The sequence below is a fragment of the Leiobunum rupestre genome, chromosome 7, assembly GCF_980474605.1.
Source record: "Leiobunum rupestre chromosome 7, qqLeiRupe1.1.hap1, whole genome shotgun sequence".
Lineage (NCBI taxonomy): Eukaryota > Metazoa > Arthropoda > Arachnida > Opiliones > Sclerosomatidae > Leiobunum > Leiobunum rupestre.
The window spans coordinates 5985606-6004568 of NC_143390.1; the positions used below are offsets into that span (position 1 = coordinate 5985606).

The 18963-nt window shown below is 34.0% G+C and overlaps 1 protein-coding gene across 1 annotated transcript; it reads right to left on the reverse strand.

Moving 5' to 3' along the window:
- Window positions 1-552: 552 nt before the first annotated feature.
- On the reverse strand, window positions 553-5106 carry LOC149934192 (peroxidasin homolog pxn-2-like). Its single transcript, XM_090153392.1, has 6 exons — window positions 5040-5106; window positions 2824-3081; window positions 2560-2759; window positions 1496-1680; window positions 1227-1317; window positions 553-631 (listed from the first exon to the last, which is right to left on the reverse strand). Exons 1-6 carry the CDS (start codon window positions 5055-5057, stop codon window positions 553-555), a joined length of 831 nt encoding a protein of 276 aa, XP_090009518.1. The 5' UTR covers window positions 5058-5106.
- Window positions 5107-18963: the final 13857 nt, after the last annotated feature.

Below are 18963 nucleotides of genomic sequence, written 5' to 3' on the forward strand. Positions count from 1 at the left end.
ATCTTTTTGGGTAAGTTCTGAAAATTAAATTTTTAAAATTTTTTAAGTAATTAAGAACCCTGTGAAACCGAGAAAATCCCGTGCTTTTGTAAATGGAGATTTTTTCGTTTTGAGAGGTTAATAACATTTTCGGTTGCCATGGGAAAACTAAAGCCCATTGCATTTTTTCCCTCTGGAAATTTTCATACTACCATAAGGTCTACCTAACCCCTGAGTTTCAACAAAATCGGTGATAACCACCTCGGGTAGTCTCCTTGTCAGTGAAACTGTAATTGCTTCAAACCTTTTAGATTTGTGGTCTCCGGATTTCAAAAGGGAGAAGAAAATAGAAATCGAAAATTCGACTGCTAACACCCGCTAGGAGGTTTTTTAAGTATCGCCAGTGACTTATAGCTTTTGTTAAACTATGAGGCTGAAATGTGAAATTCATTGATTACCTGAAATATGGAAGTTCAAACTCAATTGAAAGTTGAATTTTAGTTAGGAAAATTTCGTACGCAAATCACCAACACAATTTTGTTTAAATTTAAACTTCTGTCAAGTTAAATTAATTTATTCGGTTAATTTCCAAAGGTTAAAATTTATATCAGAATTCTTCGCTAATATGTGGCATTTTTCCTTTTTGGTCGTTCTGTTAAGAAATTGAAAGTTAATTAATTAGATGACACCAATAAAACGTAAACTAGAAACCAATAAAGCACTCCAGTATTTTCTGGGGTGACATCTACGGTAGATTTTCGAAAGCAGATCTAATTTGCATTTTGTACTAACGGGTTAAAGGAAATTTAATATTGAGCATTTATCTTCTCTGAAAGTAGATGACACGTCACTCTTACTGAAGTGTTTTATTGAGTAAATAGTACATTATCATTATTTCAGTTCAGACTACACTCCGCAAGAGATACCGCGATTTCATATTTAAAAAGATTATGAACATGGTTCTAAAATAAAGTTGGAATTTTAAAAGTGGAATGCTAAATTTCTAGTTCTGAATTATCTCAAAGCAGATTTTGTGTAGGAAAATATTTTCTACCTTTTTTTTTTAAAATAACTGTACGTTATGAATTTTGTTTCTGGATACAATCAATGCATACAACAATATTTAGCATATTGCTAATTTAGTTGTAAACATTGATGAAAATTAACATATTTGAACTGATAACTTCAGTTTTATAACTATAAGCTCCGTTAATAGAGTAGCAGAAACATTTCGAATATAATCTTACGAAATAAGCCCTTGTAATTGCGCTCGGCGAAGTTTAGTGTTTCGGCAGATGACACCACTGATTGTTGATTTATCAATCTCGGCCAGTTGCTCTATACACAAATATTCTTTAGATCATTTTAGTGAGTAGGAAACGAGGTTCAGATCCCTCCTTGGATTATTGGGATACCCTCGTATGATTAACCATAATTAAATCAGATTAAAGAAAATGTGTTGCTTGGGCTGACCAATTGATCTGCCTCTCGGAAAAACTGTGATACAATGTCATACCTTTGGTGAAAGACCAAGGTTGTCCCTGTCGTTCGTACCAGAAAGAATCACCGTACTTGGTTTTTCTGAACTGTTCCTCGATGATTTTGTAGTAAGTGTCTCCGATAAGAGTTCCGCGGCAATCGGCCACTTTATTTTCTGATAAGGCGCCCAAATGAAGATCCAACTCCTGCACCCCATTTTCTCTAGATAAATGATAAAAAAACTATTGTTTAATAATTAAAATACAAATAAGGTAAGTTGTACAAGGAATTAAAAATGTGTGGGTTTTGTCAAAACCAAGCGATTGGTATGTTCTTTCGATTTTTTTTTAATTTAGTACATTTCCAATTGCAGTCATTTTAACGAAACATTTTTCAATAATTAAAAAACAAATACTCTTGTGAATTTTCAAGCTTGTTTAAAAGACCATTTTTCAACTTTAGGTCCAGAAAAAACTTGTAAAACCTATTTCATCGTTATTCAATGCTCTCAAAATACATTTCTGAAATTAGCGCGGCCCGAAATATATAACATGTGGTTTGGAAATCCGTAAATAGACAGGTTAAGCCACCCGTTGAAAGCGTGAATGGGGAAACTTGAGTGTAGACGTAACTCGGTTCTTTAGAATCTGCACTTCTACAAACTCCCCCGTACACGTTTTCAAGAGGGTGGATCAACCTGTGTATTATACGTACGTGGTTTAATTTTAGTTAGTTGGAGTAATACGGGGGATAAATTTTAAGCCTTTATGCTATGTACGCATCACCAGTTTGACCATTAAAAACGGTCTCGAGTCTGTGATGTAAGTATTTCCATTTCGCTACTTCTCTGTAAGAAGTATATCATATGATTATTTCGCTGTTTATTTCCCAGATAGTTTATTATTTTTCTATACCATGGGGGCCCGCAGACATTTTTCTAATGGTGGGAAACCATCTTCACACTTTTAATAATGTATTTACAGCTCATGAAAGAAGATATCGCAGGGGTTACTAAAGCTACGAATTTTGTATTGACAGTTGAAGTTAAATTTGGACACCGCCCGTTACGGAATTGCAGACAAAAATGTATGTTTAAATTACCCGTAGAAGCTTTTCATCTTATTTACAAGAAGACGAGGCATGATTTCCACCAAATCGTCGTAGCTTTGTGGCACTGTTAGGTTGTACAACTTCCTGTATGCCACGTACGGGTTTAATCCATGCAGTCTTCCTCTCTGAACATCTATCCCTGCCATGTCGCTGAGAATTTCCAATTTTCCAAATCTCAATAAGTTGACAAGCTAGAGGCAAAAATACCATAAAATAACTTTAATCTTTACTCGCAGGTGACACTCGATATTTCACCTGATCGTTGTAGTAGTTGTTGGATTCTTTCGCCCTATCGTTCATTAGACCTTGAAACTCCTTCTCAATCACCAGAGGGCCGGATGTCACGTATGGTATCATTGAGTAAAGCTGACCAATCGGTATTTGATGTGGCACAGTGCCCAAACTCCCGAAATTTGTAGCCTGCGAATGCCCAAATCTAAAAGCTGCCGAAATGAACTCTTTGGTAATGGTTGGATCGATCTTATAATTATATTGGTAATGATTGGACGGAACCTAGAGAAGTTAAATTTAAATGTTAACATCAATTGGCGTTTGTGCTTATATTGGGAACACCCGGTGCTTGTGTTGATGTTCATGCAGACCCTAAATCCGGATTTACGGTCAAGATGCTTGTCTTGATACTTCATTGCTTATGTTCTGATTTAGTTAGGTAAGTGTTTGCAGATCCTAACTTTTAACACGCATTGAAAAATCAATTTGAAAATACGTGCAGTTTAACATTTTAATTAGGTTCACGTTAAAATTTCGAACCTAATTCAAAATGTATATATAGGCATATAAGTATTATATCATGAATAATAAAGGTGATATTCAAAGAATATTACTTCGAAGATTGCGAAAAGTAAGTAAGCATTCGTGGGTGTAGTTTAAGGTGACAATTTAAAACGCTTTTAGGATCATTCCGTGTAGGTTCCAATTGCTTAGTGTTCATTCTCCAGATCAACGGACCACGACTAACTACTTGTTATCGTTGAGGAAAAATTACAGGATTTCATATTTAAAAACATATCACAGAAACCAACCGGGCCCACCCGTGGTTGGAACCCGGCACCTCTATTAACCACCAATGATAGAATCATGACCCTAGACCAAAGGATCACGACAGTCTGGATCACGCCGTTTCTAATCGAGACGAAATGCTGACCCATTCTTTACAATAGATAAGAGCCCTTGTATCTGTGGCGTGCGTTCCAACTCTCATGTGTTTAATTGCTCTCGATATCCCCACGAAAATGGGGATTCCCCAGTTCGATGTAGAGAGTCATCTAGTGTCAGAAATCGATAACTTTCGGTGGAAAACCAGCCATAAGAGTTTAGAAAGTATTATATACTTTCTTTACGTACCGTGGCCCTCTCGCATTTAAAACCAATCAACAAAATAAACCTTTAACAGTATTACGATAGATTTCTAAGCTCATCTTTGTCACAATGCTATATGTCCCAATTACGACAAGAACAAAACTTGTGTGTAGTGGCGTAACAAAAGTCTACGAGCACTGCCTCAAAAATTGCGACATTTGTCAATATTATAAAAAAAAATTTTTCCCCGTTATATGGAATATAAAACTAAACGTGATATATACCAAAGCATACCGGTTGTTTTTCCTTGAGAAGCTGTTACATTTCATGTTCCAAATATGACCTTTTAGCCCTAAATTTCAACTGTAGATCGGTTTTGCCTTCTGGGGCTCATCAGGTACAGTATAGGAATTCTGACTTTACTCGGGTTTTCTGGCTGGATTAAGAACTAGGTCTACGGGCCACCACTAACAGAAGCCCCCCCCCTACTGATGAAACCCATGGATTTTTCGGTTTAAGATAAAAATATGTCAGGCTTGTTACTTCATTAATTGAAAAATCATTATTCTCTTGACATGAGCTCAGCTTTCCTTACATAGGCCCCCACCAAAATCTGGCTAGGGCCCCATCTTCAGTATATCTGGTACTGGATAACCGTCTAGATAAACGAGTCAACATTTCCTATATGAGCTATCAAATGCAGTATTTATTCGTTTAAATTATAATAAGTATTAAATGTCAGTGGAGAAAAATGGCGCCGTTATGGAGCATTATAGAGCGAAATGGGAGAAAAATGATGAGACTATTACATTTTTGATTCGGATTTCGGTGGCCAAGTTGATGGAGCCTTTTGGGTATAGTGACGTTTTGAGAAATCTTTTGGGTGTATCATCGGGGTTCCTCTGCAGTCCGGGCCTTTGTGGAGGTACGGTTTATGCATGCCAATTTTACTTTTCGTTACCCTACTTAAGAGCTAAACGCAATGTTACGTTTTCACCCTATCAATCCATGGAGGGCCCGGTTCAACAGGCCCCAGCATAAAGACTGTCTTCCTTACCCTGATATACCGAATAATTATCGTCTGAGCAGTGTAACGGATGTTGGAATATCCAAGTAACTAGTGAGGCTTGTATTCTAAGCCATAAGTTTACCTTTAAGTCGTCGGGCATGCATGACCCAAAGACGGTAGGCAAGTACTCCGCATAAACGATGCGCTGATAGATGGCGATGTTTAGTTTCCTGGCTTCTTCGTACAATTGGTTTTCGTCGGAATAAAACGGTCTCAATTTGTCCACGAGCCGGTTGTGTTCTCTAATGAATAAAGTGTACACCGGTTGAAGCAATACTCCCAGGCTGGCCAGCTCTTCGCCTGAAATAATTTATAGAAAGTGTTCACTTTTTTGTTGAGAAATTGAAATGAAACTTTATCCTAAATGAAACCTAAATCAAGGCACGGTCCGATTGTAGTGTTATCAGATTGTATACATGGAACTACAGTGAAATTTCCATCCGCTGACGGAGCAATTGGTACCAGGTTTTCCTCGGTTACTCTGAATTTAGCTCCTTAAGACGAATGAACCAAAACAAGAGAAAGAATTAGCGTAAGGAATTAAATTGATAAGGAATAAATAAGGAACTTTTTTATTTATTAAACATTTGTTATTTTTTGTTCTTCTAGTTGTCAATATTGCCAATTATGGGATGATATACAAAAGTAAAAAAGTCAACTCGATAAGCGTAAGTTGTGTTAGGCATTTTTGGAAAAAAAAAACATTAACATATATATTTTAAAAATATTGTATTGATTTTAAAATTAAATATCGGCTTTCCGATTTGTTTAAGTTTTTGATTTTTCAGCAGATTTTCTAAATTTGGTAGACCTCATTTCTGTATTTGTTAACTCTATTTTGGGGTTAGCTCGCTAGGAAGACCTATTTTTTAAATTGCTTGCGTTGTTTGGCTGTTCTATTTCACATTTAAATCGATTTCAATGTTTTTCCAGGAAAGAGAAGTAAATGTTTTATTGAACAACTGGAAAAGTAGCAAATTATTTGCAAAATACGCGTTAAGTTGAATGACAAATTTAAACGAAAAGTAGTGTACCTTGTCGGAGACGACGGTTTTTCACTTCGTGTATTGAGTAGATATTGGATAAATCCAAGTAGGAGGTCATATAATTAAAATGTTGGTATTGACCTAAAGATAAATCACGTATCAGTATTTCGATGTTAAATATATAATCATATGTAACATAATTACTCATAAGGGAGTATGTTACATATGATATAATTAATAATAATACCAATAATGTATTTATTTATACTCAGGGAGAATGAATATGTCTAGATTACTTTTAGCGTTTCTCCAATTCCAACCGTTGGGGGCCCCGGTATGCTCCTCCGCTTTAATAAAATCAAATAATACTCCAATCTCATTGGTTCTTAAAAATTACGTTTTTCGACGCGATTAACGCCGCTGTGAGGACGCAAAAAATAAGACCGCCTCCTTTTTTCCTCCCCCCCTTTAGCGTGAAGGGGTTAGCGCCTCAACGTGTCCGTCGATAGTCTCGACATATCCATTCTCCCTGAGTATAAATAAATATATTCTTGATAATACCGAATAACTAAATGGCGATTTCACTTTAGATGTTGGCATTTGGTTGAAACTGAATGAAATAGTAAAGATACAATTGCTCGGATTTTTAAGGCCTACTTCGTTTTAAATAAAATATTTTTCAATACCGCTTGTAATCCATTGAATAATATTTTGTTAATTATATCTGTTTGCAAATTTTTAAATAAACTTATTTATTTAAAGGAAGTATGAACTCCCATATTTATGGTGGATAAACGAATTTCACCACGTATAGCGAAAGCTAGGAGTATTCCGCGCTAGGTTCGTTTAAAAAGAAGTCCTAGCGAGTGTCAGCAGACAATATTTTGATTTTGTTCATACTCCCTTTATGGAAAAAATTATTTTAAAATTTCCATTATTTGAATAGTTTCTTTTTTCCAAAGATAAAATCATTGTCAAGGCGAGATGCAAATGATGGTTCAAAGCAAAATATCAAATTAATGAGTTGTTAAAATAAATTATTGTTGCAATTGATATTTAATTGTCTTTATATTTGTTTAATACATTTATGGCAAAAATATTTGAGTTATTATAGACGATGGCTGTCTATTTAATTCTGAATTAAATTTTCACGTTGATAAAATCATTTAAAAATGCATCCCTTTTTAATTATTATTTAGTTGATTATGTAGATATTTAAATAATTTTATTTCATTATATATCTGTAATCGATAAATTTAGAAATATATAAAGTGTCATTTAAAAAAAAGACATTTGGTTTTCTTATTCTGACCTTTTCGAAGTAGGAACATTTGGGAAGTTTGAGGGAACCAATAGACTCAAACCTGACGCTTTTGGAAAAATCTATTTTATATTGAAAAACCTAAAACATTTTAAATTTTTTACATTTCGGTGAGATTAAATGCATTTAAGGTGATAAGTAACATTAGATTTTACTTACTTTCAATTTGGTACAAAATCAATATTTATTTAAACCAAATACGGGTAGTATATCAAATTATCGTAAGCGTTAACTTTAGAAAGGATGAATTTGCGTTAACTGAAAATATGTAGGCGAAACCAATCAATCTGATTTCATGATTGACAAGTGAAATCCTCCGCCTATAGGGGGGGGGGGGTGTCGTTCCCACTTTTTATATAGTATTTTTGAAAAAGAAAAACCTCGCCATTTTCTATAATTTAGGTGTAAATATAATATTTCTTCTACTTCCCCCTAATGTTGCATTGGATTCTACCTGTGGGTGGGGATTCCGCCGAGTTTTGTTTGTTTAGTACCAAAATAGGTTTAAAGAATAAAAACTTTTATATGATTATTAGCTTAAATTGAATAAATTCATTATACATATATATAGATTAAGTCTTTAAAAAAAAACAAAACATTTGTTTTGGGTAAAATTATGATACTAAGTTAAAATAAACTTTGAAATTTTAATTAAAATAAAAAAATCCATAAAAATCCGATTTAAAAAAAAATCGATTTATTTGATTTTCCTTTAAATCGAAAAATTTCCAACCCTGGGCAATTCTATTAGATTCAATTCCCAATAAAATGGTTGGGAGGGGCAACGCCATCTTGTTCCTACGACCATGATCTTTTAACTATGGATCGCTGAATTAATGTTACCAAAATTAAAACAATGCAAGCCACCTATGTAACACTTCGTTTTTATTGTTTCAAAGTACTCTCAAATTGCAACAAAGGAGAAAGTTTGATAAATTTAAAATACGGAAAAATAATAATAGTAAATAGTATCTTTTTTACTAGTCCTAAACTACGCCGAGTATCAGAATGAAATTCCATATTAAGGTACTGATAATGTAATTGTTTTTAAGGAGTGGAATGTGTTAGAATAACGGAATAGAGTAATGGTACTCCGTAGCTTTGACCATGGTCGCCATTTTAGTCGCGATTTTTTATCTACAGGAAAAAGCATGGGTGTCGTGCCGTGACGTCACACTGCCATTACTCTATAGCCGGATTTTCTATCACGAGATAAGGAAGGGGAGGAGTTAGTCAATTTTCTCCCAGATATTTCAAATGCGAATGCTGATTCTGCGATAAATGAATTAATTGTAATTTTTGAAATAAATGCCTTACTAAAGTTTTTGTTAGAAATGACTTGAAATTCTAGTGTAATCTATGGTCAGTGTAGTTAACATATTTCTTACCAGGAGTGCACAAAGTACATCCGCAGTCTTTTACAGTGCTGTTATCGCAAAACTTTCCGTCATGCACTCCCAGTTCTAGGCAGTTTCCGTCTTGGTATGGGTTCGGACTGTTCCCGACGTACATCTTAGCAATATCGCAAAACCGAGAAACGGGACATGGATCTGTTATCAATGAAGAAAATAATATTTACTTAAATTATTTAAATATACGTACAATCAGTTTTTACATTTGATTTTTGGCACTGGAAGAGGGAAAGACAATGAGAAGTCGTGAGTGACGAACATTCCGAAGTAGACGTGAAGATCCGACAGTCCGTTCGGGTCATCATTTCTGTGTTTTTGGAACATGATATTGTAACTCAGCTCTCTTGCCAGGGGTAGTTGTCCAGTGTTATTCCGGGCTGCTCGCGGACATATCTTGCCTAGAAGGAAATGATAACTATAAAAAGGGAGTGCATTTCCATACAACATAAATTAAAATTTGCTGAATACTTAATTCGCGACCGAAACTAGTCTAGGTGGCGTAACGGCGCTATCTTTATCAATTTTAAAATTTATCAAAATACAAGCAAACGATGCAAAAATTATATTAAAGTGCAAGTATTATTATTTATTAAGTCAAATTTACGAATAACCATGAAAAAAACTAATAGCGTCTGCTTTAGCCACTACCTATCTAGGTTTCAATGGCGAACCGAAGGGGGCGTAGCGATAGTTTTCGGTTTCGAATAATTACCATCGCTGTAATCGAGAGGCAGCAAAGAACTGTGCGTTCGAGGGGAGCTTCCCCAATAGGGATTCTCTAAATTATTGCAAACACCATTGATGCTTCTGTACATCGCATTTGATTCACATATTGACGAAGACAGTGAAGGCTGGAGCATCAAGTTTGACAAAGTAATCGTAACGCGGAGCAGCAACTGAAAACTATGAAAAGACATTTTATATACTTTTAAAAACTTCAAAAAAACTACTTAAATTTGTGTCGTTATTTATTTTGGTTTATAGCTACGTTAATAATTGTAGACTACTACTACAATAACGGGTGATACTAAAAAGAATCTAAGAATCTTTAGAATCTCTAGAATCCTGTAACCCTAAAACTAAAAAGAATTTTAGAATCTTAGAATCTTTAGAATACAGTATGTTTGCTACTAACATAGTTAAGAGAGTACTATTTGACAAAATATACAACTTCACATATCAAAGATAATAACTTTACACACGTCACTCGAAACGCTTAAAATAAAACCAATTATCTAATATTGTACATATTAGAATCCTATACAATGACAAGATATTTAAATTAAACCAAAAAAATCCTCCAGAATCCAGTATAAAAATTTATCACCCGCAAGCTAATCTTGATATTTTATTTAATTCTAAATGTTTTTCTTCTAGAATCCTCTGTAAAACCCAATTCCCTGTAGAGTAAACTTGATATTTTATTTAATTCTAAATCTTTTTCTTCTAGAATCCACTATAATAACCAAGTATCTGTAAAGGAAAGATGATATTTTATATTAATATAAATAATTTTCATCTAGAATCCACTGTAATAACCTACTATATGTATAGTAAACATGATATTTTATTTAATTCTAAATAATTTGCATCTAGAATCCACTGTAATAACCTATTATATGAACAGTAAACATGACGTTTTATTTAATTCTAAATAATTTTCATCAAGAATCCACTGTAATAACCTATTATATGTACAGTAAACATGACGTTTTATTTAATTCTAAATAATTTGCATCTAGAATCCAGTATAATAACATAGTATCTGCAAAGTAAAAGATGATATTTTATATTATTCTAAATAATTTTCTCTGCAAATAACGCCATATCAATTTGTTTTTGATATTTAAAGTTTTTTTTGTTGGAATCAGTTACAGTAGAATTACATTATTCTGTAATTAATAGTAACTTGAATCATCAAGCTCCATTTATTTCAAAAAGGATATCAAACAACACACCAAGCTGGCTAACGCCAGATATAAAACATAATATGCATCTGAGAAATGCGTACCTAAGAAAGAGCCGGAAGAATGCTGTTTTTAAAAATCAATATCAACGACTCAGAAACAAAGTAAATAACCTAATTGAACAAGCTAAAAAGAAATCGCTACAGTAAAGTATTGAAGGTTCAAAGCTGGACAGTAGTAGCATTGAATACTATTAGTGACATGCCGACTCAACTGTTTAAATTTCGGGACGTTAACGATAAATTCGTTACCAAGCATCTGTCTGAAATCATTCCAACAAAATCAACTGGGATAGATAATCTAAATCCTGCCCTAATTCACGCTTTAGCACACATCATAGCTCCAATATTAACATATATCATAAACCTATCTTTCTTTTCCGGTGTTTTCCGTACAGAATTGAAAAAGGCAAAAGACATTTCCGCTCAAGAATTAAGCGAATTCAGGTTAATTTCAGTTTTGGCTTGTCTATCGAAAACTCTTGAGAGAATAGCATATGACCAGTTATATCAGCATGCCATAGAAGATGATATTCTATACCTAAAACAATGTGGCTACAGGAGCGGCCATTCAACTTTAACATGTACGACAGACCTTTAAGAAACAATTATTAATAAGTTAAAAGAGCGGAAGATCGTTGGTTTGGTGTTCGTGGATATGTCAAAGGCTTTTGATTCCGTTAGTCACCAAATACTACTTCAAATCTCACACACAGAAGTCAATCTGTTGTTATTGACGGTTATACATCACCACCACTACCTATTTACAGCGGGGTACCCCAGGGAAGTGTACTGGGGCCCCTATTATTTAATATATATACAGCCGATATTCATACTTGTCTGGTGAATAGCACAGCACACGAATATGCAGATGACAGTTCGCTAATGACTGCCTCAAACAGTATTTCGGACTTAATATATAATACGGAATTGGATATAAAAAATCTCAAAACAAAACTTTCAAATCAGAATTTAAAACTGAATAAAAAGAAAACCAAGTTTATGGTTCTGTCCCCAAATTTAAAACACTCTTTTCCTGATTTGATTACTTTAAAACAACACGATATCGATAGAGTAACATTATTTAAAAAATATCGTGGAATGAACACATTGAATGAATCCCGAAATTTAAACAGTTGAGTCGGCAGGTCACTAATAGTATTCAAGGCTGTAATATTGAAGTTACTGGAATATTTATTCAATTCCACTGCAATGTATTGAAATTCAGAAATTATTTTGTCACCGATTCTAATATGCGATATTCTCTCCATAGGGGGTGAAAGGTGGTGGTTTAAAGTTTTCCTACTACTGCCCAGCTTTGAACCTTCAATACTTGACTGTAGCGATTTCTTTTTAGCTTATTCAATTAGGTTATTTACTTTGTTTCTGAGTCGTTGATATTGATTTTTAAAAACAGCATTCTTCCGGCTCTTTCTTAGGTACGCATTTCTCAGATGCATATTATGATTTATATCTGGCGTTAGCCAGCTTGGTGTGTTGTTTGATATCCTTTTTCAAATAAATGGAGATTGATGATTCAAGTTACTATTAATTACAGAATGAAGTAATTCTAGTGTAACTGATTCCAACAAAAAAACTTTAAATATCAAAAACATATTGACATGGCGTTATTTGTAGAGGAAATTATTTAGAATAAAATAAAATATCATCTTTACTTTACAGATGTTATGTTATTTTAGTGGATTCTAGAAGAAAAATATTTATAATTAAATAAAATATTAAGTTTACTCTATAGGAAAAAGGTTATTATAGTGGTTTCTAGAAGAAAATTTTTAGAATTAAATAAAATATTAAGTTTACAGTACAGGGAATAGGTTATTATAGTGGATTCTAGATGAAAATTATTTAGAATTAAGTAAAATGTCATGTTTACTGTACATATAGTAGGTTATTACAGTGGATTCTAGATGAAAATTATTTATATTAATATAAAATATCATCTTTCCTTTACAGATACTTTGTTATTATAGTGGATTCTAGAAAAAAAAGATTTAGAATTAAATAAAATATCAAGTTTACTCTACAGGGAATTGGGTTTTACAGAGGATTCTAGAAGAAAAACATTTAGAATTAAATAAAATATCAAGATTAGTTTGCGGGTGATACATTTTTATACTGGATTCTGGAGGATTTTTTGGTTTAATCAAAATATCTTGTTCATTGTATAGAATTCTATATCTAAAAAAACAAAGATTGAAATATGTACAATTTTAGATAATTGGTTTTATTTTAAGCGTTTCGAGTGACGTGTGTAAAGTTATTATCTTTGATATGTGAAGTTGTATATTTTGTCAAATAGTACTCTCTTACCTATGTTAGTAGCAAACATACTGTATTCTAGAGATTCTAAAGATTCTAAGATTATTTTTAGTATCACCCTACAATAAATACTTTTATTTATAAGCTCCGACCTAAAACGGTTTACATCGTGGAGAATGGAATTATTCTAGAAGCATAAAAATTAGGGAGATGTAAACTTTTAATATGAAACATCCCCTTTTTTAAAAAGAGAAAATGGGTTTTTACCATAAAGAATAATTATATAAAATATCTTATTTAGTTTATTCGTAGAAAATAAGGAATACATTTTCTTGTATTTCGAGGGTGGTTTTACTTGTTGGACACTTCTAGTTTCCGTAATGCATTGTGGCACTGTTGGTCATAAACTCGATCTCAGACTGTTCAGAGCAAATAGTGGTTTCCGGTTAGGGCTTTGAACTGTTAGAATAGGTCTGTCAATCGTTGGACTTGGAAGCCTTTACTTTGGTTTCCTGTTGTGACACTCTAGCAGAAAATACTTTTCAATCTAAAATGGGGGTACTTTGTTTAGGTATGCAAGGTTTCTACAATACTGTGGGCGACTTTGGGTCGCAAACCGGAAATTCTGCAGGAACGGGTTTCATTTCCGGTCGTCTTCAAATGCAGTTCGCCACTTGAGTCTGACAACGATACGATTTGTTTTATAGTCATTTTCATTTATACGAACGATGTATGGGTGTTCAGCAACCTTGTTTACTATAAATCTTGCCTTATATATTCTTTGCCCGGAAGTGCGGGTTAGGTTTAACAAATATAGCTTTAGCTGGAGTTTAAACTCTCAACTGTGTTCTGGAAGTTTTTCCAAGTACCCATAAGCTAACGATAACTCGTAACTCACGCGAAATTATGACGTGGGTTTTGTGTTTCTTGATATTCGGGCAATACCAGTGAGGGAAATTCCAGAGCTTGGAGTCCCCTAGGGGGGGGGGGGGGGGGTTATACAATCACTGTATCTGTCTGTCCTGCGAACGCGTTCGCATTTTCCGTGCAAAGCTTAATCATTGCGTAAGCAGTTTCTCGAAATCTCTGCGTTCGCAGTTTCTCGAAGGGTTGGCCTAACCACCGTGTGACGGTGAGCGTTAACGGATTAATTTGCGGTTGGGTTTGGTTTAAATGGTGTTTTTGTTATGACGGTTGTGGGTGTTGAGTCTGTTGAGTCTGTGTTTGTTGAGTTTGTTGTGTTTGTTGTGTTTGAACGGGCGTTTTCTCTACAACTTCTTATTGACTTTTGGGACGGACCGAGTGCTGAGTGTTATGGCAACCTCTCAACGTCCAATGGCGGGATTTCCACCAATTGTTTACGGTATTCGTCTTAGTGCCAATTTGCGATTAATTTGCGGCGGCCGGGAATCGAGCCCGGTTCTGCTACGTGCAAGAGATTTACTCTAACCACTGAGCCACCGACGCTTGTTAAGCTGCGGTGTTTTTCTAAAAAAACAGCTTTGGCGAATGTCCTTTACGAAGTTATAACTATAATTTATTCTACATCATTTTAAATACTTAAAAATTATATTAATCTTATATTTAATTAAATATTTATAAATTATATTAATCTTATATTTAATTAAATATTTATAAATTATATTAATCTTATATTTAATTAAATATTTATAAATTATATTAATCTTATGTTTAATTAAATATTTATAAATTATATTAATCTTATATTTAATTAAATATTTATAAATTATATTAATCTTATATTTAATTAAATATTTATAAATTATATTAATCTTATATTTAATTAAATATTTATAAATTATATTAATCTTATATTTAATTAAATATTTATAAATTATATTAATCTTATATTTAATTAAATATTTATAAATTATATTAATCTTATATTTAATTAAATATTTATAAATTATATTAATCTTAAATTTAATTAAATATTTATAAATTATATTAATCTTATATTTAATTAAATATTTATAAATTATATTAATCTTATATTTTATTTAATATTTATAAATTATATTAATCTTATATTTAATTTAATATTTATAAATTATATTAATCTTATATTTAATTTAATATTTATAAATTATATTAATCTTATATGTAATTTAATATTTATAAATTATATTAATCTTATATGTAATTTAATATTTATAAATTATATTAATCTTATATTTAATTTAATATTTATAAATTATATTAATCTTATATTTCTAAATTATATTAATCTTATATTTCTAAATTATATTAATCTTATACTTCTAAATTATATTAATCTTATATTTCTAAATTATATTAATCTTATATTTCTAAATTATATTAATCTTATATTTATAAATTATATTAATCTTAAATTTAATTAAATATTTTAGTATTTTAATGTAAAATTTGATCGTGATCAGGAGTTGAACTCGGGTCGCATTGTTACAATGCGGATAGTTCACCGCCGAGCCATTGACTTCCTTAGTGAAACTGTTAAAGTAAAGGAACCATTATGATAAGGTGGGTTTTTTTACTAAATGGATTAATACAATATCTGTATATATTGTTTATTGAACTTTGTTTTTTAATTTTTGTGAACTGGTTAAAGTCTAAATATTTTACGTATGCAAATTTAAAGGTCAAATCTTGTTTTAGCGCAGTCAGCAGATAAAATGGTTAAAGGGTAGAACCCGTTAGTTTTTGGTAATTTATTTCGTTTTTCAGTCTTTTTTATCTATTGTGTGTTTCGCGTATTAGTTTTCAAGGGTAATAGTTCATTTATGAAGAAAATATCGAGTTGTTTACATAGTGGTCAGGGGTTTTAACTGGGTCGTCATTACTTCGTAATTTATTTTAAACGTTTTCTCGACGGATTAAGATTTTAATGCAGTTCATCAATTGGTTTCGTTTGTTTTATTTATAAAGAGCCCTAACTATTCCGTCTACGCTCATTTATTGATATACGAGCTGTCGTTTAGTCAAGGGGCTTTCTGTGGTTTGTGAATGGTAAGTTTTTCACTTCTTGTTAATTCATTTTTTATGAATGTATATTTTGGCTTGCCAACTTGTTTTTGTTTTACAACGTCCCATGTAATTTTTTTACGAAAATAAAGTCAAATATCATTGTTTTTAGTGTTTTGTAAAACAAGGGAAATTTTAGTCCAAAAAGGAAAATTTCAAAGTTTGGAAAGGGAAATTCCATATTCGCGACCTGACATCACTGGTTCGCAGACCTCAAGCCCACCACCAGGTAGTAAGATCCCTATAAAAGCGCGCTTTTTTCAAGGCCGTCGCCACAGGGTCAAAAAGGCGCCCGGACGTTTCCACTTGGAGACAAAAATGAAGCTAGCCTCGAGACTCCCGGGCACACCCCCCCCCCCTCCGCAACCCCGAGCGAACTTTCCTAGGTCAGTAGACGTCATCCGTACCATCACAGGACACGAGTCTTAGGTGCACCAATGATCCGCATAAAATAGTAGGTCACCAATTGTTTTGGTTTAAACTCCGCCTCATAACCCCAGAAACAAAACCAGAAGACAAGAGCCCAGAAGGTCAGAATTCTCATTCTCAGGCAAGAGCGAGACCATGTCGGAAGAACTATAAAAGAATGCGCGATGAAGTCGCGCTCGAATATCCCTCTTAACTTAACTTAAAATAAAAGAACCCCTCGCTGAATCCCTCGTGCAAAGTCGTGGACGAGACCCTCATTGCCAAACCCCTAGATAACCTCCATCCAGGGCATTCTCGCCACCCTCAAATCACCTGTTGATCACCCAATATCTAGCAGTTCCGAGAGAAGAAAACCAGATGACCGAGACCGATTACCTCGATTAACCAGATGTTTTAGACCGAAACCCGAAGTACCTACACCCGCTTGTAAGAAATTCGTCGTTGTCATCCGGACATCCGTACCGTAATTCGGCTCGTTAGTTACCGGCATCCGTGACGTAAGCGAGACGAATTGACAGTTCGGAACAGTCACCGCGAAACAAGAAGTCCCCCATCAAACCCCTACAAAGAAAACGCGTGTGCGTGTGTCTTGCGTAATCCGGAATCCCGTAAATAAAATTAAATCCTATACCTTACAACAATTGACAAACGACTATATGGGAATATTTATGCGACGTGTCTCGCTGCGTGTTTTCCTCGAATTTTAGTGCATGTATGGGCACTTGAGAGTGAATAAGCACGACGGACGGATATTCGCTTAATTATCCATACAGCTTTCTTCTCCATCAAACTCGACCGGCCGAAGTTTAAAATCTTCACCCGAAAACGGAATATCTTTTAGGGGAAGAGTTCAGTTATTAATGTCGAAAATATTCTGATAATCAAAATACGGCTAATACACAGTTAGAAAACGGGTTTGATTATAAACCCCCAAGGTTCTTAAAAAAATTCCACAAATTCAAACCCTCCAAAACCCTTTAACGGAAATTTTCAAACCCACAAGGCTTAAAAATGAGCACTTTTATGATTATAAATTGAACCATTAGAAACCCTTTAAAAACTTCCTAGGGTTTGCAACAAAACCCCGTAAATACAGATAATCGACACAACACGGTTTATATTTAAACTCTTTTCAAACCCTTTAAACACTTCCTAGGGTTTGTATTTATAGATTAAATTAAAATTAATTAATTTAATTTACGACATTAAAACGGGTGCGTTTCGAACCCAAGCCCTCTAGCACGACAGGCGGGCATTTTACCACAGAACCACCGAGAGATGTATGATTGGTACGATGTTTAGAGAAACCATTTTGGGGAAAGTCCGTCTTCCTTTACGTTTTATGAAATTATTATAAGGCTTGATATGAAATTTTGGCGTAGATGGCGTGAGATAGTTTAAAACGTGCAGGGTTTGAAAAGGATTTTAAAAAGTAATAAGTTATTATTTTTTTTCTATAGGTTCTTAAATTGGAATCCTAAGGGTTTTCCATTGACCTATAGGGGTTTCCTTTAAACATTTAAACCCTTTTCAAACCATGCAAGTTGCCAAAACAAACCTTAAGGGTTTATAATTTTTTCCTAAACCTTTTTTAAACCCAAAGCAAACCCTAATAAAACCCATGGAACCCTTTTTTCTAACTTTGTACGATTACATGGAGTAAAATGTGATTACAAAGCGATTACAGCGACTAGTTAATGGTTACGCTTACCAAAATTGAGTACAAAGTGATTACGTAATCATTTTAGAAATTTTGTACACTGATTACCAGCGCCGCCTTATCTATAAGGGAGATTAGGCAAAGTGCCTAGGGCTTACGAAACTTGTACGAGACATTAGGGCCTACTATTCCATATAATAGGGCCTAAAAAGATCCGACAATCGGTAAATGAGAGATTTTTGCCTAAGGCCTACGGAAAGGTTAAAACGGCACTGCTGATTACAGGAAGTGGTTAGCCCCTCGACTCTCTCACTTCTCGGAGACGGGGTTGCCGTAAAAGCAATTCTTACTCGAAACTACCGCCGAACGTACAAGGGTGCGTTAGCCGTACCGGTGACGGGGCCAACGTTGTGCCGGCGCGTTTCCCTACGTGAGAAGTAATTCTTACTCGACACTACCGCCGAACGTACCAGGGTGCGTTAGCCGTACCGTAGACGGGGCCAACGTGGTGCCGGCGCGTTTCCCTACGTGAGAAGTAATTCTTACTCGACACTACTGCCGAACGTACCCGGATGCGTTAGCCGTACGATAGACGGGGCCAACGTGGTAACGCGGTCCTCGTTCCATATCCCCTCTCTCTTTCTCTCTCGCTGGAACTACGACACCTACTACCACTACCCCTACTACATCGTAGGGGGGGGTGAAAGTAAAAAAACGACTCCCATTTACAAGTTCAGACCTAAAACTGTTTACATGGTTTTAGTGTTAGTCTCGTGATCTAGCAAGGAGTAATATAATATAAATATAAGAAACACTTACGCTTTACACATATTTTAACTATCTAAAATTTCGTAGCAAATATCTCGGAAAATGAAAGTGGTTTGGACCGACACGTCACGTGAAGAACAATTTATTAAAACCAAATGAG